This window comes from Hyla sarda, chromosome 4 (assembly GCF_029499605.1).
Source record: "Hyla sarda isolate aHylSar1 chromosome 4, aHylSar1.hap1, whole genome shotgun sequence".
NCBI lineage: Eukaryota > Metazoa > Chordata > Amphibia > Anura > Hylidae > Hyla > Hyla sarda.
In genome coordinates this window covers 126,966,291-126,994,082 of record NC_079192.1, presented here as the reverse complement: position 1 = coordinate 126,994,082, position 27,792 = coordinate 126,966,291, and the positions used below count along the sequence as shown (strand labels likewise).

General features: G+C 42.5%; 1 protein-coding gene across 1 annotated transcript; it reads left to right on the top strand.

The window, feature by feature from the left end:
- The first annotated feature begins 628 nt into the window (after positions 1-628).
- On the top strand, positions 629-23,864 carry CKMT1A (creatine kinase, mitochondrial 1A). Its single transcript, XM_056572103.1, has 9 exons — positions 629-916; positions 9,225-9,423; positions 12,258-12,353; positions 14,102-14,323; positions 17,193-17,278; positions 19,622-19,745; positions 22,501-22,635; positions 23,024-23,149; positions 23,474-23,864. Exons 1-9 carry the CDS (start codon positions 765-767, stop codon positions 23,588-23,590), a joined length of 1,257 nt encoding a protein of 418 aa, XP_056428078.1. The 5' UTR covers positions 629-764; the 3' UTR covers positions 23,591-23,864.
- Positions 23,865-27,792: the final 3,928 nt, after the last annotated feature.

Genomic DNA, 27,792 nt, shown 5'->3' with positions numbered 1-27,792 from the left:
CGGCAAAGCATTTCAGAACAGATTCGCTGAAAGAATGAACATGTTTGAATCTGAGCTCCGGAATTGTGAATGGTGAAGCAGAATCCCATTGAGAACGATGGGATGCTGCTGCACCATATTCTCTAAGCACCATCTGGAGTGGAATTCTGCTTGGAAAATACATAGTGTAAATGGGCCTTTACACTTCTTATTTTCCTGATTTACATCAAACTGTCTAATCCATCTGATATCTGCACCATAGACATGAGAATGATGTCTGATTATATTAAATTTTTGTCTTTCATAGTAAATATCCCATGTATACGGCCAGCTTAATGGTGAAAACATCATAATCATTAGGAAAACCTACTAAACATTTTTATGAATTACCAGTGTAGAGTAGTAACAAGGTGAAGCCTGCTGCACCAGTATAGTGCTTACACATTACCTTTAATATTACTATGCATTATAAAATGTAATTCAGTGTTTTAAATGTCCCACCACATTGTGGAATCTCCTTATTGCATTATACTCTGAGAGAGCCGAGGGGCAGGCCGGATTTTTAGTGGGCTGTTAAGAATCTAAGGCAGGTCTACTCTGGCTGCGTCTTGCTGTAATCTCTTCTGTTTTGTTGAGTAGTTTCTATTCATATCACGTCCACCCCCTCAGCCACTGCTCTCTTCTTTCTCATCTCTCACATACTCTCCATCTCTTGTCTTTGGTGTCTCTGCAGATCGACTAGGTACCCTCTTCCATCACTCTCCTAAAGCTCCAGGATTGCAAAAATGGCCAGCACCTTCTCAAGAGTCCTATTATCCAGAAAATCAGCTGGACTCCTGGCAATGGTTGGTGCAGGGTCACTAGCCACTGGGTACCTGATCAGCAGGGAAGTGATCAGCGCTGATACTGACAAAAAAAGAAGACTCTACCCCCCAAGGTAACGGCAAGGTTCTTTATCGGCGTAGGACCTTGAAAAATGTTTATATATATATTGTTTATGTTTATATAAATGTCTATATATATTTATTATATTTCTATTTATTTAATGTATTTGTGTTTATTTCATATATATATATATATATATATATATATATATATATATATATATATATGTGTATAGTGACATATTTTAAAGCATTAGGACAAATGCACGTGATAAAAAGAGAATTGGGAATTTTCAATAGTCATTCTAAATGTTACATTTATTTATTTTTTATTTTTATTTTTTGGCTTACTATGAGGAATTATTGTAACAATACAGCATGTAAAAAGTATATTCAATGTAACGAGCTGTCATTTTGATTCAAGCTCCACTGAATGCTCTAGCAAGCCAGGGTGGAGGGGGGTCTAGGTGGGAGTTTTATTGATACATGATGGGGGAAGGGGCCTCAAGCATCCTAGTGAATTCATGAATAAAATTTGAACATCTGAGCATGTTAAAAGCAGAATTCCACCCAAACCGTTAGCACAGCGTATCGTCAGTATAGTTTCTAGTACTTAATCGTTATAATAGGAGGCCTTCTTATGTACAGGGTTATAACAGAAGCGCGCACATTCATCCTCAGCATCACTTAGATGCTTTCCCACTATATATTTAGGCCTCTCCATACATTCCTTTAGACGGACATAGCATTAAATAATGCATTATTGGTAGCAGTAGCTCCAGGGAATTGCTTATTTAATTATGTCCGGCCGTCCTTGCAGTCTGGTACCTCTGCAGATAAGAGCTAGCCATCTCCTGTGTTGTGCATAATGCTGCATCACCGGGTCACAGCAAAGGAAATCAATACAGTTTGCTCAGTAATGTAACGTGTCCTATGGCTTTTTGGAACCGACGGTATGGGCAAATGTGACCATTTTCTTAAGCATGACCTATTAGTGAGCATTTGCACAATTTACATGGAAAGCTGCAGAATCCAGATAAATATGGTACTGTATATGTTGTTTTTTGCCAGTTTGCAGAATAATGGGTTTGAAAAGCATATACCGGTGTTTCCCAACCAGTGTGCCTGCAGCTGTTGCAAAAACTACAACTCCCAGCATGCCCGGACAGCCGTTGGCTGTCCGGGCATGCTGGGAGTTGTAGTTTTGCAACAGCTGCAGGCACACTGGTTGGAAAACACTGGCATATATACACTGTAAACTGCTAGCATCAGCATAAGAAGATTCTATTGACTGTATAACCGGATCTAAGTAACTCAGATAGGATTGCAGTTGTTAGGGTGGGTTCACACCACGATTTTTCTATACTATTCAATACTATTAAAAAAAAACGTATGCAACCGTACAGCAAACCGTGGCCATAGACTTTCCATTCAAAACCGTATGCACCATTTTGTATACGGTTGTCTCTGTTTTTCAAACCACACGGTTTTTTACTTTTTTTTTTCTGGACAGAAAACCATGGCCTACCACGGTTCTTGGTCCGGGTGAAAAACCGGATTAAACCATATACGTTTTTTTTTTTTAACATGGAAGTCAATGGGAACCGTACAGAACTGTATGTGCTTACGGTTCCATCCGGTTTTCACCATACGGTTTTTTACTTTGCACAGTTTTTTTTCTTGGAATTTCAATCAAACAAGTGAAACTTTATTCATAATGGAGTGAAAAGTTCAAAACGTATACGTTTTTTTTTCTTCTTAAAAAAACGGATGCAACCGGACATCATTTTTCAAACACGTTTTGATACAGTTTAGTCAGGTTTTGAGGAATCCGTTTTTTTTAATCAAAAACCTGATACAAAACTGTATTGCATTTTCGTGGTATGATTCCACCCTTAGGGAAAAATGTGTAGTTCACTATCCTGTTTTTCATTATCATTTTACTACACTGATCATATGCTGCCTTAAATTGGTCAGCCATGGTCATTGTGGCTGTATTCCTATAAAGCTTTTAGTGTGCAGAGCTTAAGAGCACTTAGCCAGCAAGCCTCTTATGGAGTTCACCACCTTGTTTTCTGCCACATGGTGATGGTTTGAGGCCCCTAAGAGTACAAGAACCTGAGAGCAGCAGAAGACAGTGCTCAGAACTGATGCATAGCATCCCCTAGATCAGTGGTCTCTAAACTGCGGACCTCCAGCTGTTACAAAGCTACAGCTCTCAGCATGTTGGATGTTGATGTTTTGCAACATCTGGAGGGCCTCTGTTTGAACACCACTGCCGTACATTGATGGCTGGGGAGAAGAGAACCATAACGTGAATTCTGTGACATGTAATGAACTATTAATACTAAGCTTTGTCTGCCATACCATGCCCCATAAACCTTCTTGCATGGATCAGCCAACTGTGCATATTTACTGCCATAGGGTAAGGGGGATAAGCTATGGCAGCGTTTATCTCCAAGGGAACAAGGGATTCAGCATGCTATAATCCAACATGTCTGATGCTTGAAATACCTTAAAGCTCCTGGGCCCCAATGTAAATTCTGCAAAAGGGCCCCCTACTTACCATGGGCCATTTATAACACTGGTATCTGTTCTAGGTCCCCAGAATAGGAGAGACTGTTACCACTGCGCCCTCTATAGAGCTATAGCTCTTGGTATCAGTGTCTACCTTTGGGTTGTGCTGTATAAAATTGACTCATAGCATAACAACTGTTAGTAAGAGAGAGATATGGGAACATATATAGCACGTTATTGTGGCGTCATATGAAGGCAACAACATTTAAAACTTCTACGAATTATGAACATTATATACAGTGTATGATGCAGCAGAGTGGATAACATTACTGTAGTGTGGACATAGGCAGGGTCAATTTACAGGGTCCGAGGCAAAATGATAAGTAGCCCTAATCTCTTCTGCTTACTCCCCCCCCCCCCTCAGAATACATAATAAAACCTATATACACTGTCCAAAAATAAATAAAAATAAAGGGAACACTTAAACAACACAATGTACCTCAAATTCAATCACACTTCTGTGAAATCACACTGTCCACTCAGGAAGCAACACTGATTAACAATCAATTTCACATGCTGTTGTGCAAATGGAACAGACAACAGGTGGAAATTATAGGCAATTAGCAAGACACTGCGATAAAGGAGTGGTTCTGCAGGTGGTGACCACAGACCACTTCTCAGTTCCTATGCTTCCTGGCTGATGTTTTGGTCACTTTTGAATGCTGTCAGTGCTTTCACTCTAGTGGTAGCATGACACGGAGTCTACAACCCACACAAATGGCTCAGGTAGTGCAGCTCATCCAGGATGGCACATCAGTGCGAGCTGTGGCAAGAAGGTTTGCTGTGTCTGTCATCGTAGTGTCCAGAGCATGGAGGCACTACCAGAAGACAGGCCAGTACATCAGGAGACGTGGAGGAGGCCGTAGGAGGGCAACAACCCAGCAGCAGGACCACTACCTCTGCCTTTGTGCAAGGAGGAGCAATGCCAGAGCCCTGCAAGTGTGCATGTGTACAGTCAAACGGTCAGAAACAGACTCCATGAGGGTGGTATGAGGGCCCGATGTCCACTGGTGTGGGTTGTGCTTACAGCCCAACACTGTGCAAGACGTTTGGCATTTGCAAGAGAACAACAAGATTGGCAAATTTGCCACTGGCACCCTTTTCTCTTCCCAGATAGAAGCAGGTTCACCCTGAACACATATGACAGAAGTGAAAGAGTCTGGAGACGCCGTGGAGAACGTTCTGCTGCCTGCAACATCCTCCAGCATGATCGGTTTGGCGGTCAGTAATGGTGTGGAGTGGCATTTCTTTGGGGGGCCGCACAGCCCTCCATGTGCTTTCCAGAGGTAGCCTGACTGCCGTTAAGTACCGAGATGAGATCCTCAGACCCCTTGTGAGATCATATGCTGGTGCGGTTGGCCTTGGGTTCCTCCTAATGCAAGACAATGCTAGACATCATGTGGCTGGGGTGTGTCAGCAGTTCCTGCAAGAGGAAGGCATTGATGCTATGGACTGGCCCCCCGTTTCCCAGACCTGAATCCGATTGAGCACATCATGGACATCATGTCTCGCTCCATCCACCAACGCCACATTGCACCACAGACTGTCCAGAAGTTGGCGGATGCTTTAAACCAGGTCTGGGAGGACATCCCTCAGGAAACAATCTGCCACCTCATCAGGAGCATGCCCAGGCATTGTAGGGAGGTCATACGGACACGTGGAGGCCACACACACTACAGAGCCTCATTTTGACTTGTTTTAAGGACATTACATCAAAGTTGGATCAGCCTGTAGTGTGGTTTTCCACTTTGATTTTGAGTGTGACTCCATATCCAGACCTCCATGGGTTGATAAATTGGATTTCCATTGATAATTTTTGTGTGATTTTGTTGTCAGCACATTCAACTGTAAAGACGAAAGTATTTCATACGATTAGTTCATTCATTCAGATCTAGGATATGTTATCTTAATGTTCCCTTTATTTTTTTTGAGCAGTGTAGTTCCCATTCCCAAATAACACATGAGGGCCTTTATTAAACAATTATATGCATAGTAGCTCTCCAGAAAGAAATGAGCTTGCTCTCTGATTTGTTTCACTGTAATTTTTCCCAGGGTGCATTGCACAGCCTATAAGGCTTCTGCACCAGCTTGGCACTCTCCCTAAAGAAACACATTACCCTCTTAGACCCTGTTAACTAAATGATATGCATCTACATTAATATGCAGGCTCAGTTTTGTTATATGTACTTGTTATATAAAATCAAACAAAAACTAAAGATAAGTGGCAGCAAGAGGGTGATAAATATCAGCAATCCAGACAGCTAAATCTTTTGCTGTTTATTTTAGATGGCTAATATATCAGAAGTCTTCTAATAAGAGGATGCCCACTCGATACGCCATCCCCCGTCCACACTGGCTCCTCCTCAGTGTGACTTTCCGTTTTTGTTGTGTAACGGGAGGTGTATATTTCCTGCTGATCAATATTTACTACTTATAATGACAATAAAGCCTCATGATCATTCCCTTTGTTGCCTGGTATTGATCTGTGCTGCACCGTAAGGCTTAATGCGGTAGCACAACGTCACAAATTTAAAATGTTTTAATTATTTAAAAAGGACTTAAAAGTAAGAAAAGTTATTTTCTCAGTCCTCCACTGTCCTTTTATCATTGTAATGGTTCCTAGCTTACAACCTTCTCCTGTAGGAATGAGGTCAGTGTGCACATAGTACTAATAAGCAGATTAGGAAAGGAGGATTCTGCTTCGCTAATACAATATTCTCCAGTTTCAGGTTTTCAGAAACTGGCAGAGAAGTCTAATCCTTTGTATCATATATGTTATAGCATATGTAGTTTATAGAGGCTATCTCGTGTATTGATGTTATCTGCTCTAACTAAATAAGGAGCAACAAATGACTGGCTACAACAGATGGGGGTACTTGTGCTTCAAAAAAATATACAGCTTACATTAACGTGGTCTGAAATGGCAAGAGATACTCAATTTTTGTGTATACTCAAATCAATATTTGTGGACCACAATATAGGTTCACTACTGTGGTAGATGTAACAATGACATTAGCTAACCCTCAAAACTGATGTAAAATTGAGACATTAGCCAGTATATCCTTATATGAAGGACATACCTGAGCCTGCACACCAACACCAAAATTTCTCAAGTAGTACGGGACCTAACAACTAACCTACCTGTGCCGGATAAGCAAAAAAAATATATAGTCAAAGGATAACAAAGAAAAATAATAAGTTGTTGGCGGCAAATTATTTTATATATCAATCACAGTCAAAGTACATTCATGTGTGACTTGAGCCTGAAAATGGAAATAAGTCATAGAACCACCAGACTTTCATTCACCAATTGGTGTATTATTAGTGTAGCAAAAACTGAAAACAAATAGGCAGGAGTACAATAATGCACATGTAAATGAAAGATTTCAATGTCAAACTTTTGTTCTTAAACTGCTGTGTAAAGTGTTTTGACCTTGGTCAACTGCAGTAGACATACAGCATATACCAGATGAATAAGGACAATCCTACAATCCTAGTATGTCTTCTTGTGCTTATTACTTTGTACATTAAACAAACATGAGTGATCATAACCCACTCCCTCACCATAATTAAAATATAGTAATGGTACTTCTGTGTTAAAGGAGGTCTGTGGTGTATAACACTTAGCCCCTTTCCACAGGGGATAAGCGTCTGATCACAGGGGGGGGGGGTCCACATGCTTGACCCCCCCCCCGCACGCGATCTCCTACACGGGGCCCCGGCTCTGCCCTCATGTCGGAGTCGGCCCCCCCCTTCCAAATATCTCTATGGGACAGGCGGAGATGGAGTGTTCGTGCATCCCTGCCACTCCCATAGAGCTGTATGGGGGGGGCACGTGTCGTCGACCTCAGTGGCGTCAACGACACAGGCATTGCCTGGGCCCCATACAGGAGATCGCGGGGGGGTCGCAGCGGTCAGACACGATCCTTTATCCGCAGATCTCCTTTAATGATACACAGCAGATCTCCTTTAATAATAATAATAATAATAATAATGGCTGTTTTGAAAATCTCAAAAATGATATTAAAAGTTGTGTAGATGTATCAATACCAACCTGCTGATATGTTTTTTTTTTTTATTTTCCCTCTCCGCTATACCCCTAGGTATACCAATCCACATCCTCCAGCCCTTTGCAGTGACAAGACTCAAAGCCGCTCAACACTTCAGAGGGCCGGATTGATGCATCCAGGTTTAAAGTGGACCCCAGTGCGCCAAACTCCCATATTAGCATATTATTACAATAATAGTAAGCCCTGCCCCATTAGCTCATATGAGCAGGTTAGATTCTTCTAACCTGCTGTCAGTTTCCTTTTAAAGGGGTACTCCCGTGGAAAACTTTTTATTTTTTTAAATCAACTGGTGCCAGAAAGTTAAACAGATTTGTAAATCACTTCTATTAAAAAATCGTAATCCTTTCAGTACTTTTTAGGGGCTGTATACTAAAGAGAAATCCAAAAATGAAATGCATTTACTCTGATGTCATGACCACAGTGCTCTCTGCCGACCTCTGCTGTCCATTTTAGAACTGTCCAGAGCAGCATATGTTTGCTCTGGGGATTTTTTTCCTGCTCTGGACAGTTCCTAAAATGGACAGCAGAGGTCAGCAGAGAGCACTGTGGTCATGACATCAGAGGAAATGCATTTCTTTTTTTGATTTCCCTTTAGTATACAGCTCCTAAAAAGTACTGAAAGGATTAAGATTTTTCAATAGAAGTGATTTACTTTCTGACACCAGTTGATTTAAAAAAAAAAAGGTTTTCCAGGGGGAGTACCCCTTTAAGCATTTATGGAGTACATCATAAATGGGTGCATGTCCCATTTCTGGGATCAGCAATAAAAAGGGAATACAGTGGTAAGGTTGTCGGGTTTGTGTGTTTTCCCTTTCTAGTGACATTTATGGGAGATACGGACAGAGCCAAACAAGCAGGAGTCACTAGACCCCCTTTCCCCTAATCGGTGATGACACTGGATGTTGAAACTGATATTTCATAAATGTGTTAAATGGGAAAAGGACCAATCTGACAGCAATTGCTATCATACAAAACCTGCATTCTTTAAAGGAAAAAGGTCATCCTGTTCACCCACACTAAACCCAATACACCGGGTTATAGTGCGGGTGAACAGGAGACCGATGCAGGGTCTCTGACTAAGATACAAACCTGCAGTCTGGCGCCCGGTCCCTTTGAAGATCAGCTTCTATCTTCGCTGAATTGAGCGATGGAGGCGGGCCAGCCAGGGGAATTTGAATATTCATGGCCACTGGTCATGTGTGCGCTTGTGCCTACTGAGCGCTCACGTGACCAGCAGCTATGAATATTCAAATTCAGCCGGCGGGCCCGCCTCCAGCACGCAATTCAGCGAAGATAGAAGCTGATCTTCAGAGGGACCGGGCGCCAGACTGTAGGTAAGTATAATAGTCAGAGACCCTGCATTGGTCTCCTGTTCACCCGCACTATAACCCGGTGTATTGGATTTAGTGTGGGTGAACAGGATTACCTTTTTCCTTTAAATATGTCAGATGTGCAAGAAAGTTTCTTTCATACGTATAGCCAAAAAAGGGTGCTGAAAGCAGCTCCAACCTTCTCCTAAAGGAGACGATGCAACAGTCCGAAACATTTTTTAGAATAAATTCAGTCTTAGGTCATGGATGTTATGATACCACATCTAGAGAACATAGTTTACAATAAAGAACAATTATTTTGCAAGTGGTAATGTGTCTTGATCATGAGCTTGATACAACTTCAATGTTGTATAAATTCTGTATTATTTGTCTTTTTTTAATAGTGCAGAGTACCCAGACCTCAGAAAACACAACAACTGCATGGCAAGTAACCTAACTCCTGCCATATATGCCAAGCTCTGCAACAAGTCTACTCCTAATGGCTACACCCTTGATGAATGTATTCAGACTGGTGTAGATAACCCTGGACATCCATTCATTAAAACTGTGGGGATGGTAGCAGGAGATGAAGAGTGCTATGAGGTAAGTGTCATGAAGTGAGCCCTAAGATATTCCTAAGACAGCTCTCCCTGCCTACTTGCCTATTTGCCCTTAGTGACAGATTGACAACTTGGAGCCGGTTCTTTCTAGCACTAAAGTGCATGGGCGTACAAATCAACAAAACAAACGGAACTGTACATGTCGGGGACAAGTCAGGAACATAACGGGAATGCAGTAACCAACTAACAGATATATAAATACAAACAAAGCAGCATATAGCATACTACCATAAAACGGGTCAGGAAACCTAGGGAACCCAGGAAACCTAGAGCACTGTTCACACTGGACACACTGGACACAAATAGGCTCCTAGCCAGCGGGCACTCTCCACTGAATGATCAGAATACAGGCCTGGGAGGAAAATACAAATCTAAAATACAAGCAAACACGGGTACTGGCTCAAGACTCACTCATTCCTAGATAGACAGATTAGCACAAGGCTCAGGAATTCTATCCTAGGAGTAGCAGGATCAAAAGGACAAAACAGGACTGACAAAACGCACAATGTGAACACAGACTAAGGCAACAAAAAGAAAATGCAGAACAAACATAGTCAAATACTAAAACCTGACAAATGCACAAAAGCAAAGCAGACTAAAATCTATTTATCAAACAGAACAGATAACCATGGTAAAAACTAGAATATGAGCTCAAAAAGACATAGAGAAGGTGCATAATGTACAAGACATGGTCAAAGTACAGATCTAATTACCAGCTCCGAGATCCAGCAGAGCTCGGGTCTAAATAACCACACCCGAGATGCCATAGGCTGAGAGCATTAACTCTTCCCAAACCAGGGAGAATAGCACAGAAACTGTTCAGACACAAAACTAATGTCTGAACAGAACCTAAAACAGAAATATGCAAAAACACAGAAACGGACATTACAGTAAGTGAGTAGGATGGGGGCAGCTACATATAATGTGGATTTGACTGACATACTCTTTGTGAACTTGGTACGTATGTCAGGAAATGTATTATTGACATATTACAACTAATATGCCAAAGGGACGCCTTGAATTAAAGCAGTGTTTCTCAATTCCAGTCCTCAGGGCCCCCTAACAGGTCATGTTTTCAGGATTTCCTAAGTCTTTCACAGGTGACATAATTATGGTCAGTGAATCAGGCATCACCACAATTATATCACCTGTGAAAGACTAAGGAAATCCTGAAAACATGACCTGTTAGGGGGCCCAGAAGACTGGAATTGAGAAACACTGAACTAAAATGACCATAGACAAAAGAGCAAAGTGGGCTGAGCCTGCTGAATTTGGTGGGACTGGCCGACTGTCTTCTGTGTATGGGGGTTTGGCAACTCTCCCAAAGCAGATTGGGGGGAAAAGGATCATAATTTAGAATTTGTACATGCTTATCCTTTGTTCTCTCATGAAAGCAAGCCCCTGACAGAGATGTCTGACAGCACCGTATTCCTCTCTCCTCAACTGAGTGCATATAAGTGCAACCCTGTTACACAAAAAGTTCACTAGGATATGGTCTATTGCAAGCCTTTTCCTTCTGAGCCAAAAGATACATGCCGGGGTCCAGGATCGATGTCCCACCTATGCCAAAACTTAGAGGGAACCAAAACTGCTCCCAGCTTCCACCTGGGCTGCCACTCCAGTGTCCACCAAGCATCACAAAACTGTTTGGGTCCCCACTGAAAACACATGTACGCTTGACTAAGCCAATCACGCATGTGTTTGGGGGAAGGGGGTTGGCACAATAAAGTATGCTAGTGTGTGAGAGACTCTGGAGGCATAGCTGTTATCCAACCACAGCTGTTGAAGGTATATGGCCAGTTTTATTCTTCGGAAATATCCATGGCAACATCAAAGCGATTTTGCTTTGTAAACGGCAGGTGAAGTAATATAAATGTCTTTTCTGTGCTGGATCCCAATAACTCGATATACTGTAGAATCCTAGTTCATTATCGCTGCATAGAGTAATGAATGTCCTGTATGTGCGGCTCAGATAATCAGGTCAGTGTCATGTAATGAAATAAAAACCTGCTAGATGTGACCCAGGATGAATGGTATCATTGAAGTTACCGGTTACATTTTTACTGAGCAAACATCCCTTCTCTATGTATATCCGTGCAATGAAGTATAAATTGCACAGAGTCTATTATGTGCACCCACTTAAGGATGTATTCATGTGTACAGCATCTTGAAGCTGCAGATCTGAAGCTGTGTTCAGTCATTTAGTTTACATTGAAATATGCAGCATAAAATCTACAGCTTTAAATCCTGTGCATCAAATATGCGCAGGACACTGTACCTGTGAACACATCCTTAGGGTAGGGTCACACGTGCCATATTTTGCTGCATATTTTCTACAGCTGATTTTGTTTTCCATTTACTTCATTGGGTAAGAAAATATGCAGCAGCAAATACGCAACAAAAATACGGCTCGTGTGACACCCCCCCCCCCCCCATCACTATTACTGCTGAATTTGGCTGAAACTCCTTTTTTCAATGTCTTTTTCACACTCCTTATTAATTACATATTGTACTAAACAGTTGCTGAATAAGTTAATGTTCTGCTTTTATGTCACCAATATCAACCACTCTACATAAAATGCCCTACTACTCCTAATAAACTGGTTACAAATATATGTAAATTTTAAAAACCAATCTGACACCACTGTTTCTATATCTAGATAGGCTATAGAAATAGGAGCCGGTAAAACTGTCTGTATGTACATATATATATATATATATATATATATATATATATGTATATATATATATATATATATATATATATATATATATATATATATGATTATTATTATTATTTTTTTGTTGCTGTTTTAGGTATTTGCAGATATTTTTGATCCTGTTATAAAGGAGCGACACAATGGATATGATCCAAGAACCATGAAACATCCTACAGACTTAGACGCCAGCAAGGTATAGTGAAATACATCTTTAATATGGACTCAGAGAATCCCTTTATGATATGTTCCAAGAAAATGCACAAAATGTGTTAATGGATTTTACAGTTATATATAAAGCTGTAAATAAAATAAATGTATGAAAAAAAAGTTCCAGTTGAAACTCTTCAATATGATTTTCTTTTAACCCCTCAACAGTTTAAAGGGAAACTCTGGTACATAAGTTATCATCTCCTTTTTACAGGATAGGGGATTAGTGTCTGATCACTGGGACCCCTTGCGATATCCTGCAACCTCAGCTCCGTGCACGGATTACTGTTGACCCCCGCTCAAAGCTGTGGCTGACACTCATCTCTATGGGAGAGCCAGAGGTATACGAGCGCTGTATCTTTGCCATAGAGATAGAGGGGGCATGTTGACCACCACAGGTCGTGTTGGTTTGTGCTGTGGCCGATGGTAATCCGTGCACAGAGCGAAGGTTGCTCCATGCTTGAGGAGATCACAGGGGGTCCTAACAGTCGGACCCCCCCACATCAGACACTTATCTCCTATTCTGTGGATGGGGGATAAGAACTTAAGTACCAGAGTTCCTCTTTAAGTCACTTGCTTGCTTTCAGTGAATGGAAGTATTTATAAACAACATTTCTATTCTATATGACAGTGGGCAGAAATCTTGTTAATGATAAGAAACACACAAAGACTTACCAATGCTGCCTTATACTTGGACAGTGTAAGTGTAATCTAGACAGTGTTAGAATGTAGTCAAAAAAAAAAAAAGCTAGATCCGGCTTCACAGCAGAAAGTCACTGTTAAAATCCAACTTTAATCATAAATCCATTAAAATGGGAAAGGAGAGGTTAAAAGCAAGCACGCCGACACGTTTCGGTCTATATACACAAGCCCTTAGTCATGTTAGAATATGCTACAGTGTATCGTGCTGTTTAATAAATCTGGCGCATCTTTAGACTTTAGACACTTAGGCTGGGTTCACAATGCGTTTTTAGCAATACGGGACCGTATACGACTGGGGTGAGTTAAAACCGGGTGCTCCCATATCCCAGCTGTATCCGGCCTGTGTGTAATGCATTTCAATGAGCCGTTTGATTCTGGTCGGCTCATTTTTGCCCCGTATACGGTTTTCCCACCGGACCTGAAACCGTGGTACACCACGGTTTTAGGTCCTCTTAGAGAACCGTATATGGGGAAAAAATGAGCCGACCGGAGTCAGCGTTTGACTCCAGTTGGCTCATTGAAATGCATTACATACAGGCCGGATACAGCTGGGATACGGGAGTGCCCGGTTTTCGCTCCCCCAGCTGCATATGGTCCCGTATTGCTTAAAACGTAGTGTGAATCCAGCCTTGCAGGTTGGCTTATTTTATGCTAGAATTTGGCTGCTAAAGCTACACCACTCCCGACAAGCCAGGACCCTTGTTGAGCATAAAAGTGTATATAAGGTGTTTAAAACACACAGTAAATTTTGTACAAGACATGTACGCCATCAGAAATATGGAACACATTATAATACCGTATAACTTTCAATATACAGAGACTAATTTATAAAATAAAATAACTATGTATACCAAAGTTTCACAACCAGTGTGCCTCCAGTTGTTGCAAAACTACAAGTCCCAGCATGCCCGGGCAGCCTATGGCTGCCCGGGCATGCTGGGAATTGTAGTTTTGCACCAGCTGAAAGCACACTAGTTGGGAAACATTGACATAAACTGATAGTAATACCCTATTTCTCTTGATTCACGGCAGATTAAAGCTGGTCATTTCGATGAACGTTATGTGCTCTCATCCCGGGTTCGGACTGGAAGGAGTATCAGAGGTCTCAGCCTGCCCCCAGCATGTACCCGAGCAGAGAGAAGAGAGGTTGAGAGAGTGTCAGCCGATGCCCTCAGTGGTCTTTCCGGAGACCTGAGCGGACGCTACTACAGACTGAGTGACATGACAGAACAAGAACAGCAGCAGTTAATAGATGTAAGAATCCCCTTTTCTGAGCTAGGACATTGCATGGAGGGCTTCTTCTATAAACGAAACCAAGTTGCACGTTGAGGAGCGCTCTCTCTGCAAACTTCCATTTGTAAGAACTGTAGAAAGGCTCTGTTCACATTTGCTTCTAGATTTCTGTTTATAGCAGAAACCACGGTTGTATCTGGTGCATGATAGATCCCACTGTTAGTCAAAAAGAGTCCATCAAGTTTCATCATGGTCTTTGTTGTTTTAATTCCATTTTACCATCAGGACTGCCAATGGAGTCTCCAATGGGAGCTTTGGCAGCATTGCGCCCATGGACAAAATTTCCCATACTATTTTACTTAGGCCAGCTAAAAAAAAAGTGCTGAAGATATATATGCGGGATTTTTTAAAACATGTCCAAAGGAAAAGTTTCTGAGTTGCCCAAAGCAACCAATCCGATTGCTTCTTTCATTTTTCAGAGACCTTTTTAAAAATGAAAGAAGCGATCTGATTGGTTGCTATGGGCAACTGAGCAACTTTTCCTCTGGACAGGTTTTGATAAATCTCCCCCATAGTGAACTACAGGCCAAGAAGATCCCAGCACTATGCAACCATTTTCTTACATATGTGTACAAAAAATACAAAGGTCAAACACTCATAAGAAGCTTTTTCTCTTCCATATAGGGGGGGGGGGGGGGGGGATTTATCAACACATTTAGAGCCTTTTTTTTGGTGGAGAAAAGTCTCAGAAATGTCTCTGATGCGCAAAAGATGTGTGCAACTTTTTTCTAAAGTAATTTTGATCAAACTGACTTAGGTACACAACTCATTGTTGTCTTTGAAAAGTGAGTTTTGAAGTAATTTTTTGCTTTTGTTTTGCTAATATGTTCACTTCAGAACACCATTTTGTATGATTCCACCTCTGACTTTTCTGGATAAAACGTCAAACTTTTTTTTAGGGTGCGTTCCCACAGGGCGTATACGCAGCGTATTTGACGCTGCGCAAAATTTATGGCAGCAGCGGGAAATACGCTGCGTATCCCTTGCTCACTATACACACAGGGCTTTCCGGCGGCAGCCCTATGCGTGTAGTGAGTTTTGGAGGCGGGGCCGCGCGTCACAGTCACGCCGGCACACGGCCCCGCCTCCAAAACTCACTACACACATAGGGCTGCCGCCGGAAAGCCCTGTGTGTATAGTGAGCAAGGGATACGCAGCGTATTTCCCGCTGCTGCCGTAAAATTTGCGCAGCGTCAAATACGCTGCGTATACGCCCTGTGGGAACGCACCCTTAAAGTCCTCTGCATGGCATTTTGATAAGTCCAGGCTGACATTTTGGAGGGGTTTGCAACTTTTTTAATGCCTATGTGTGACATTCGCACATCATAGATTTGCAAACAGTGCAAAGTCAAAACTGAAAGTTGCTAAGGTAAGGCTGTTACGTACTTTCTGCGTACCCACAAAAGTGCACATAAGCAAAAAAAAAAAAAAGCAATGATAAATCTCCCACTTGGTTTTTCACGTTGCAGTCACAAAATAGCAAGTACAGTAACCCCCCGACATGCGATGGCCCCGACATATGATCAAATCGACATACGATGGCCTCTCAGAGGCCATCGCATGTCGATGTCAGCATCGACATACGATGCTTTTATATGTCGGGGTTATATGCATTTGGGGTTGAGCACCTCCAGCCATTTGAGACCACGTTTTTTGTTGTTGTTTTATATGTCGGGGCCATCGCATTAACTGCTATCCGACAGCGCAAAATGCTTAAGCTGCTGTCGGATAGCAGTTTAAGCATCCCGGACAGGTTCACTTACCTATCCCCGCTGCTCCAGGTCAACTTCGCGATCCTCCGGCGTCTTCTGCATCTTCTCCGGGGTCCGGGCCTCGCTTTCCGGCGTCATTATTACGCCGTGCGCACGCCGTCCCGGCACAAAAATTTTATAACATCACCAGAAAGCGAGGCCCGGACACCGGAGAAGATGCGGAAGAAGCAGGAGGATCCCGAAGAAGACGCCGGAGCAGCGGGACAGCATCGGGAGCCCCTGGGACAGCATCGGGAGCGGTGAGGACGCGGTCCGGAGCGGCGGGGACAAGTGAGTATTAAATGCACTTTTTACATTGCACGAATCCCTCAACATACGATGGATTCGACAAACGATGGGTCGTTTGGAACGAATTACCATCATATGTTGAGGGACCACTGTATGTGGCAAAAACCCTAATTTTGTCGCTAATCTACACCAGCCCAGACCTGGTTTACAAAACTGGCTGTGGAGAACATTTGTAAAAAGTCTCGAAAAGCCACAGAAGTGGAATCTTACAAAGTGGTGTTCTGAAGAGATTTAGGGTGTGTTCACAAGCTCTTTGTTTTTGCGGGTTTTCCGCTGCGTATTTGAAAGGGGCGGGCTCTTCTCGGCTGTCCATAGCAGATTGTCCGCGGCGGAATTTACGCTGCAGAAAATCCGCCGCAGTCCCTACTGACTTCAATGGGGCTTGCGGTGGATTTTCTGCAGCGTAGATTCCTCCATGGAAAATCTGCTGCGGACAGCCAAGAAGAGCCCGCCCCCTTTCAAATATGCAGCGGAAAACCCGTAAAAACAAAGAGCGTGTGTACGCACCCTTAATGTTGTTTGCTTACATGCTCCAAATTTATTAACCCTTGTGCGATATTATGATATACATATTGCAAAAAAAGCAAAGCCAAAGCAAAAATAACTTCAAAATACACTTTCTAATAATAAATGTCCCTCTATGTCAATGTAAAATATTGGTTTCTTTGCAAAAGGCTGAAATAAATCTTTAGACATTTCCATTGACAGGACGCAGCTTTGTTGCTGACTAGTTCTGTAGAGAGTAAAAACGACCTATTTGCCTTCCCTAGGATCACTTCCTCTTTGACAAGCCTATATCACCACTACTTACAGCTTCGGGAATGGCACGTGACTGGCCTGACGCACGTGGAATCTGGTGAGATGCTGCTGCATATACTGTTATTTCATGAGAACCTCATATGTTTATAACAGATCCTCCTTTGTTTTCAGTGTCTCAGAGAATTTCCCTCCAGCTGCATATTACTATGTCCTCATTGTGCTGTAGTCTAAGCTGCAGCCTTCTGTCCACCCCCTGCCAAGCACAGCTCTTATGTTCAGCAGAAGGATAACAGCCATGGTTTTAAAGGAGTTTTTCAGGAATAGAAAAACAGAGCTAATTGTTCCCAAAAACAGCACTTCACCTGTCCTCAGGTTATGTGTGGTATTACAACTTGGCTCCCTTCACTTCAATGGAACTGAGCTGAAATACCACATACAACCTGAGGACAGGTGTGGTGCTGTTTTTGAAGACATCAGCTCTGTTTTTCTTATCCTTGATAACCACTTTAAGGGTATGTTCACCCCAGTGGACCCAGAGCGTATTTTATGCTGTAGATCCGCCGCTGAAGGATTGCTGCATGGTGGCTTTACATGTGCCTGCTCGGAGCGGCAATACACCGCTACGAGCGGACACACTTCTTTGTGTGAATTGCCGCGCATGCGCGGTGTACTCGCTCACATCGTGACCTCTTCCCCTGCTCCATGAGCTAGGCCGAGAGCTGCCGTGATGTTCGAGTATACTGCACACGCTGCGACTCGCACATAGCAGTGTGTCTGCTCGTAGCGGCGTATTGCCGCTCCAAGCAGGCACATGTAAAGCCACCATGCAGGGGTCCTTCAGCAGAGGATCTGCAGTGTAAAATACGCTGTGGGTTCACTCGTGTGAACATACCCTAAGGGTGCGTTCACACTGAGCAATGCACACTGAGCAATGCGCACAGAATTTAGCGAGCGGAGATTCGGCGGCGGTAGCACCGTGCGGCACTGCAGCATCACCATTGACATGCAGTGCTCGCGTAATTCTGCTCAAAGAATGAACATGTTCTTTCTTTGAGCGGAACAATTTCAGCAGCGGAACTGTCCACCGCTGAAATTGATCAGTGTGACCAGGTCTTGCGGAAGACCCATTCACACTGATGTTAAAGTTCACCGTGCGTGAAGGGGAACTCCAGAGTCTAATTGCAGGGGTCATGGGTGGGTCTCAGCGGTCAGACCCCTCACAATCTGACACTTATCCCTTATCCTGTGGATAGGGGATAAATTGTTAAGTACTGGAGTTCCTTTTTAAGTAGAGACAAATTAGCATTACTAAGTTATTGAGACCAAGTTTAGAGTACGTAGGACCAGGGTTCAAAGGAAACATGTCTCCATAATGTGCTGTTTATCTACTGACAACATGTAAAGCCACCATGCAGGGGTCCTTCAGCAGAGGATCTGCAGCGTAAAATACGCTGTGGGTTCACTCGTGTGAACATACCCTAAGGGTGCGCTCACACTGAGCAATGCACACTGAGCAATGCGATACATAGTTTTGTTGGTAAAATGCAATATAAGTTGTAATTTTTTAACTGACTTCCCTGCGTAGGAGTCCAGTGGGTGGTCCCACAAAATGACTGACAGTTTTTCCTGTATGTGCAAGTGTACAGAGATAGCTGTCAATCACTGAGTAGAACTGCCCAATGGACTCTTGAGCCCAAAATAAACGGAGAACTAAATAAATATGTTATATGTCAGATCAAACTGCATATTAAATGTGACAGGTTCTATTTAAGGGGCAATTTTATAACACTGGTGATACATACAGATTGTTCTAACAACAGATAATGAAATGCCTACTATGGACCGATGAAGACCACTCCCTTCCCCCCTTCTGTTTACCTCATCCACTTTCCATGCTACTTTCAAGAAAAGTCCTAAAGTGTTACACATGCACCAACATTTGCAACTTTGTAATGCCACAATAATGGCACATATAATTTAATAAACTCCCCTGTTAATCCTCATCCACATCACAGGACTGTGCAGAATGCAGTATGGCGGCATGCAGAGTTCCTTCAGCTCCGTGGTGCAGAGCTGCAGGAACTCAATGTGCTGCCTAAGGGTGCGCTACTTGGTGCCTTTTATGTACTTATTGCTTCTTGAGCGCAGTGCGTCTGAGAACATCATCTAATGGAACATTCACCAATAAATTCAGAAGCATTTGGTGATATAGTAAAGCCCTGTATAAATCAAAAGGTGTCTTATTACAGCTCTGTATAACTGAGCTTAAATGGCGCTGTAATAAGGCTATGTGTATGGGAAGCTGGTATTCTAAGTGCAACATCTGGACTTCCTGCAGTGCTGCTGATCTGAACGCTATTCGAGTCTATAGGGATATCTCTTTCTCTTGAATGTTAAATACATTGAAAATATGCAAAAAAAAATCTATCTGTATTTGCAGGCACAACAATGAAAAGACCTTCCTTATTTGGATAAATGAAGAAGATCACACCAGGGTCATCTCTATGGAGAAAGGTGGAAACATGAAAAGGGTTTTTGAGCGTTTCTGCAAGGGTCTTAAAGAGGTAATGAAAATGTTGGACAAAGGGCACATTCACACACAAATAATCCGCTCTGGGTTTTCCGTAGTGGAAATTCCTATTGCGGATTATGGGGGGGGGGGGGGGGGAATTTATCAAGGGATTTACACAGGATTTTTGGTTTATATTTGGCGCAAAAAAAGTTGCATGTGAGTCTTTTGTGCGACTTTTAGTGGTACGCCGGCCTGCGTGATTTCTCACAATCCAGCTGTTTTACACGAGATCTGTTTTTTTACTTGGCTGTAGGCAGGGATTTACTAACTGCGACTTTTGATAAAAAGTCGCACAAAAAGTCGCAAACGGCCTAAAAAGTCGCAAATCTACACAAAAAAAGTTGGCTTACAAAAAGTCCCTGAAAGTCCCGCCCGCATCTAACCACCGCCACCTGCATCTATCACTGGCTACCCACATATACCACCCGCGACCCACTGTTGTAAGACTACAACTCTCAGCATGCCCTGACAGTGAGGACATGCTGGGAGTTGTAGTCTTGCAGTAGCTAGCTGGCGGGTGTTTAATGCACCCGGGCAGCGGGTGGTATATGCGCACCACACAACTACAACTCCCAGCATGCCTTTACAGTGAGTACATGCTGAGTGCTGTAGTCACACGGTGCAGGCAGGTGGGAGATAAGCAGGCTTCCCTGGCTGTTGCTAAACTACAACTCTCATGATGGGAGTTGTAGTATAGGAACAGGGTGCCTCCAGCTGTTGCTAAACTAAAACTCCCATGATGGGAGTTGTAGTTTAGGAACAGGGTGCCTCCAGCTGTTGCTAAACTGGAGGCTCGCTGTTGCTAAATTACAACTCCTGTCATGGGATGGGGATTCTAGTTTAGCATCTGCTGGAGGCACCATAAATGTATTAACATATTTTTAGTGTTCTTTTCTTCTCATTTCAGATCCGTGTATGCAGAGGACTTCTTCAGATTCGGTGGATTACGTTGATGACCAGCATTTTTTTTTATTTAATATTAATAAAATGGTTAACAACAGCTTGTGGGGGAGTATTTTTTGGAATTAAAAATGTTTGGTGTTTTTTTTTTTTAGTTTTCTTAACAGGATTAGTAGTGGAAGCCATCTTATAGACGGAATCCTTTATTAAGCTGGGCTTAGCGTTAGCCATATAAACAGCTAGCACTGACCCCCAATTATTACCCCGGTACCCAACGCCATAGGGGTGCCAGGAAGAGCCAGTACCAACAGGCCCGTAGCGTCAAAAATGGCGCTCCTGGGCCTAGGCGGTAACAGGCTGGCATTATTTAGGCTGGGGAGGGCCAGTAACAATGGTCCTCGGCCACCCTGGTAACGTCAGGCTGTTGCTGCCTGGTTGATATTGTGCTGAGAAAGAAAATACGGGGGAACCCTATGCATTTTTTAAATTTTATTATTTAATTATTTATAAAAAAAATGGTTCCCCGTATTTTCATTCTCAGCACGATACCAACCAAGCAGCAACAGCATGACGTTACCAGGGTTGGCGAGGACCATTGTTACTGGCCCTCCCCAGCCTAAATAATGGCAGTCTGTTACTGCCTAGGCCCAGGAGCACCGTTTTTGATGCTCCGTGCCTGTTGGTACCCACTCTTCCCGGCACCCCAGTGGCGTTGGACACCGGGGTAACAATTGGGGGATAGCGCTAGCTGTTTTTGTGGCTTACGCTAAGCCCAGCTTAGTAATGGATTCCATGTATTAGACAGCTTCATAATCCTGTTAAGGGAAAAAAAAATAAACACGCTTAAGAAATGTTTATTACAAAAACACTCCCCCACAAGCCCTCACTAACCATTTTATTAATATTAAACAAAAAAAAATGCTGGTCACTGTAGTACTTTACATACACGGAACTGAAATGAGGAAAAAATAAATAAATTGGTTAGTACATTTAGGGGGAAAAGTGGTAAAGAATTAAATAAATACATATACAGTATGGGGGTACTTATGTACCTATTGCCATTATTTTGTCTATTGTACCCAGAGAAAATGTTAACACTTCACAAAATTCTACAAATCAAGGACCCGAAGGGCATTATAGGCCCATTAACTAATAATTGACTGAACCCCAGGGCCGTAGCCCGGGGTGTAACAACCCTATTAATATACCCCTAAAATATAACTTTTATTAACCATGTATAAAATAAGCCCAGAAAAATTGTAAAAACTTATTCCAGTGGGACCAGTAAACTATATATGTCAAGGAGACACTGCTCCAGTATAGATTAACACGTACTGCAGATACCTAACCTGTTAACCTGCAGTACCTGTTAACCTATACTGGAGCAGTGTCTCCTTGACATATATAGTTTACTGGTCCCACTGGAATAAGTTTTAACCATTTTTCTGGGCTTATTTTATACATGGTTAATAAAAAATGTATTTTAGGGGTATATTAATAGGGGTGTTACATCCTGGGCTACGGCCCTGGGGTTCAGTCAATTATCATTTCACAAAATACTACAGTTCATGAGAACATTTTTATCCGAAAACATACCCATCAAGCGGACATTTAAAAAAAAAAAAAAAAAAAGAAGGAAAAGAGCTTGTATTTTCAGATTCCATAAGGTCCATGTATATATCAGACATATGAAAAAAAAACATTTCACTTAAGTGATTACATTATAGGATGGGTATCAGCTTTTCAGCAGAAGATGCCCTATACTTATATTAGACCCCATAAAACTGCCAATACTTGTTTCCCAGGTGGTTATATGTTCTAAGATGTTGAAAATGGTCCCTTTGTAGGTCGAGAGATTAATTCAGGAGAAAGGATGGGAATTCATGTGGAATGAAAGGTTGGGATATATCCTTACTTGTCCATCTAACCTTGGCACTGGCCTTCGTGCTGGAGTACATGTTAGCCTACCTCTACTGAGCAAGGTAAGTTGGTTCAATGTCTTTTGCACTGTATTACAGGCTAGATCAATGTGGGTCTATATCAATATGTATATTTGACCAGTGGGGCACCAGTGAATATCCCTCCCATCAGTTGTTTGCCACATGCAGATGGCTCCATACATTGCATAGTGGCCATGCTGGGTTACTGCAGCTCATCCCTGATTGAAGTGAATGGGAGCACAGCTGCAGTAACCCTGTTAGGCCACTACAGTGTACAGAGCTGCCTACTACTGGTTCTGTTCCCTGTATATGTTTTGGGAAACAGCGTATTGACAGGGTGCCAGTTCTTGGCACATCTCTGATCAGAATATTTAGTGTGTATACTGTAAATTATGAGCAATCCTAAAAAACTGTGTTTGATCACCTTTAGGATTCACGTTTCTCTAAGATCCTAGAAAATCTTCGTTTACAAAAAAGAGGAACAGGAGGAGTGGATACCGCAGCTGTTGGTACTGTATTCGACATCTCAAACCTGGACCGGTTGGGGAAATCTGAGGTATAGTATTTAGTGGCTGTGAAAGTGATCACTTAATCGTTGGAACATTCCGGATAAAAATACTTTTACATTGCCATGATATCCTATAGGACGGCTCCAATTAATTGTATAACTGTATAACCTACTAATACAAAACAGGCTGTATGATCTTTACCACAAACAGCTTGAAACATAAGGCCTCCCAGTACTTACATCATGCACATATTTGCAGTGTCACCTTCAGGTCACAATAAGATTTGTTCAAGCTGATTTGTGTGCCAAAAGTATCTCTTCAGCCTTCTTACTGTTTGGAGCCATTATCTAATCCACATGTCATCTCTGCAGGTGGAACTAGTGCAGCTGGTCATTGATGGCGTGAACTATCTTATTGACTGCGAGAAGAGACTAGAAAGGGGAAATGACATCCGTATTCCTGCTCCTGTGGCTCAGTTCAAGCACTAATCCAAAGCGCTCTCTCATACAGCAAGGAATGTGGCCTACAGTATCTGTACGCACCATTAATATTAATAAAAATTATAATAATGCATTAGTAAATGGTACCTAGTGCATTGATATCTTGTGATCCCACCATGCAAAATGCTGCTGCAGCGGAACATGAAGGCTACATGTACAGCTGCTCTATCATGTTGTGAATGTTAATGCTTATAAACAGCATATTGTCACCAGCTTCATAAAGCTCAATCCAAAAAATAAAGTTCATTGCTGTCCTATTAAACCATGGTGTTCTTTTACTTAAAATATATAACTTATGACCCAAAAGAAAATATGTGGTCTACAAATATTAAGGTTCTGTTGTCAGTGTACATAAGATAGTGACTGTATCAACTTAAAGGGGTACTCCGCCCCTAGACATCTTATCCCCTATGCAAAGGATAGGGGATAAGATGTCTGATCGTGGGGGTCCCGCAGCTAGGACCCCCGCGATCTCTGTGCAGCACCCGGCGTTCGTTTAGAATGCTGGGTGCAGGCGGCAGGGGTCGTGATGTCATGGCCACGCCCCCTCAATCTCAATGCAAGTCTATGGGAGGGGGCGTGGCTGCTGCCACGCCCCCTTCCATAGTCTTGCATTGAGGGGGTGTGACGTGATGTCACAAGGGGCGTGGACATGACGTCACGACCCCCGCCGCCCGCTCCAAGCGTTCGGAACAAAAAATACACTGACATACACAGCGTAGTACCCCTTTAAGTAATTGTAAAACATACAGTATTTCCTTTTCAGGCTCTGTTCACAATTGCATACGGGAGTTTTGTTTTTCACTAAGCTTATAGATAGTTTTGAGAAATAAAGCAGGCCATAAGACTGTCCATTGTTGTCAAATAACTAAAACTCCAACAAAAAGTCAATGAGGTCCTTTACTGTCCATTTGGATCTATTCGAAAATCTGTTGCTTTAACCAGAAGCCATAACGCTAGTGTGAACAGGGCCTTAAAGGGGTACTTTGGTGGTCAACGTGTTTTTCCGTTTTTGACTTACTCTAATTGTTTTGTTTCATTTCTATTCTTGTTGTTTAGCCTACTCTATTTCCATTCTTTGTTGTCTTTTTATCCCCCACATTGTTTTCCTATCTTTGCTTCTATTTCCTGTTTCTTGCTGTGCTGAAAACTACAAATCCTAGCATGCCACATGCCGTGCTGGTTTGGGGCGGCTCCTTTTTTTTTGTTTTTGTTCCGCCCTTTACCCATCCTACTATTTTCCCGGGTCGGCCCCCTTATACACAGCACACTAATATAATATGCCCTGGTTGGGATACACTGTCATACACACACACAAAAGGGACTACAACTCCCAGCATGGGTCATTCAGGAGTCTTCAGTATAACACCAGCATGCTGCCTGTGTAGTCTCCTGGGGGTTGTAGTTCACCACACCTCTGTAGGGCATATACCAGTGATTCCCAACCAGGATGCCTCCAGCTGTTGCAAAACTACAACTCCCAGCATGCCCTGACAGACTTTGGGCATGCTGGGAGGTGTAGATTTGCAACAGCTGGAGGCACACTGGTTGGGAAACACTGTTGTAACATGATGTGTATGCTGAATAGGCTAGAACAGTGTTTCCCAACCAGTGTACCTCCAACTGTTGCAAATCTACAACTCCAAGCATGCCCAAAGTCTGTCAGGACATGCTGGTAGTTGTAGTTTAGCAACAGCTGGAGGCACACTGGTTTGTAAACACTAGCATACATACACACACACAACGGGGACTAAAACTCCCAGCATGTGTCATTCAGGAGTCCCCCCCCCACTCCCCCTTTACATATAGAGGGAGATTTATCAAAACCTGTGCAGAGGAAAACTTGCCCAGCTGCCCATAGCAACCAATAAGCTTGCTGCTTTCATTTTTATGAAGGCCTGTGAAAAATGAAAGAAGCAATCTGATTGGTTGCTATGGGCAACTGTGCAAGTTTTCCTCTGCACAGGTTTTGATAAATCTCCCCCATAGAGATCATTCCCAGTATGAGATTTATTCCCCTGCAGTCCATACATCCCCAGCCCGTGCACCTTCTCATCCTCCCCTTCAGATAACACTTCTCTTCTCTGTGAGGTCCTTCTCCTGTACAGACCTGCATCCTTAGAATACAGAGCAGGGGGAGGGGAAGTGAGGAGCTGTGTACTCAGCTGGATGAGATGAGGGGGCGTGGCTTATTCCTCTCATGCAGACAGAGAAAAAAAAAGCTGTGATATCTTGTCCACAACAGACTCAGAACTGTGAACGGTAAAAGAAAACACTCGGAACTACAGAACTTCCTGCCCAACAAACAGGTAAGAAAAACACATACATGCTGCCAAAACATATAACACATGTATATTGCAAAACAACTAAACTTACAAAGAAGATGCCATATGGTCAAAAAAATTAACCACCGGAGTACCCCTTTAAACAATCATTATTTATAAATGTTCACATGCCATAGATGCAATAAGAAACCCTATTCATATCATACATCCTCAGAAAGATGTTTTGATTTGCCAGAATAGGGGGAATTTTATATCAATCAGTCAAGGGTGTTCACACAGTGTAAAATTTAGTGTCATATTTTATTTTATGTGCACATTTTCAGCCATAAACAGAAAAAATGCTGCCGGAAGAAAATAACTGCAGTAAATCTCTCCTACCCTTATTACCCATCCACTGCACGTGTAAAATGAAATACACCATTAAATATTACACTGTGTGAAAATAGCCTTTGGCAAGTTTCAGCCACATATAATACAGACATCTGTTACAGGACCCTCATCTATAATACTTCATTTACAGCACTGGTTTACTATAGGAAAAAGCCAACTGCAACTGCACTCCCTATAGTTATGCCCCTTGTCAGACTGAGACTTGCACCCATAATACTGACACAGAAATGCAGTTGTATTGCTGTTATTTAAAACTGGCCAGATTCTGTGTATTAGTTTCTAACGCCTAAAGACTTACGTGCATTTCCTCTATATGGTAAATGCTGTACTATCAATGATACTCGTGCACTGAAATGTACATTTTAAAGAGTTTCTTATCATAAAACACCTCTGTCAGGCCCAAGGCCTGATTATTAAAATCCTATATGTGTATTATAATTATAACTGTGTGATGTATTATCCAAGCCATGGGTGAGAGGTCATTCAGACTGTGTTTTTGTGTATTGCATTTTATTGGGGGGTCTGGCTGTTTGTTTACATCTCCTTTGAAGTCAAAGGCTTTTTTGAAGTCATGCACTCTGGCCCCATCATATAATCAAACAGATAAGGGGCCAGGAAGAGAGAAGATCCCCTGGTGGGATCAGAGGGGAGGGGGGAATGGAGTCTCCCTTCCAAATAGGCAGATATATAATATTTAACAATGCTAGACTCAGGGTGTTCAAGGCTGTGCCCCAAGCTGACAAGACCATCCTAAGAACAGCACTCTCACTCACTCATGGACTGCTATATCATCATGCTGTAAGAACTTCATCTTTTGTTTTCTGAACTTGCCTTGCTAAACTCTTTCATATTTTTATACCTGTATCTCATTTGTTGCTGTATTTATATATTTAGCACTGTGATACCTTTTATCAGATTAAATGTTTTACTAATCAGCTCTGGTCTTTGATCTCTAAATATATGAGCTCACCTTTCTGAAGGCAGCTCTGGTAAAACACGTTTATCTAAGGGTTAATTTGGTGACTTGCTGGGACTAGTAGTGGATACCCAGAGGTCTGGCAGCTTTAACCCTTGCACCATCACACTCTCTCTAATGTCTTGGCTGGACCGATAGGGTGTGATCGTGACAACTGGTGGCAGCGTCGGGATATATTTAGAGATTTTTAGTGCTTGCTGGATTATACATGTAGGGAAATCATAGCACTAAAAAGAAATTGCATACATATTCTTGTGTGTAAATTCCAAATACAGAGCTCAGTGCTGGTTTAAAAGACATACAAAAAGAGTGCAAGACAGTTCAGTCCTCCCCATCTCCTGTTTTACCTCTGTCTCATCTCGGAAATATGGAGGCATATCGCTAGCAGTCCAAGCCTGCACTGGAGTTAATATGCCAAGAAAAGGACATCCCTACTGCAGGAAAGAACAAGGAACAACTTATTTCTGATCTTGTGGAGTATGATGCCCGTGCAGAAGAGCTGAGTGACATGAGGCAAAGTCCTACAGCTGGAACTGCCA

Excerpts from the sequence above, each read along its gene's own strand:
- CKMT1A (XM_056572103.1), top strand. The coding sequence starts at position 765 with ATGGCCAGCACCTTCTCAAGAGTCCTATTATCCAGAAAATCAGCTGGA. Across the intron at positions 9,424-12,257 it reads GAGATGAAGAGTGCTATGAG|GTATTTGCAGATATTTTTGA; the intron begins GTAAGTGTCATG and ends TTGCTGTTTTAG. Across the intron at positions 22,636-23,023 it reads GCCTACCTCTACTGAGCAAG|GATTCACGTTTCTCTAAGAT; the intron begins GTAAGTTGGTTC and ends GATCACCTTTAG.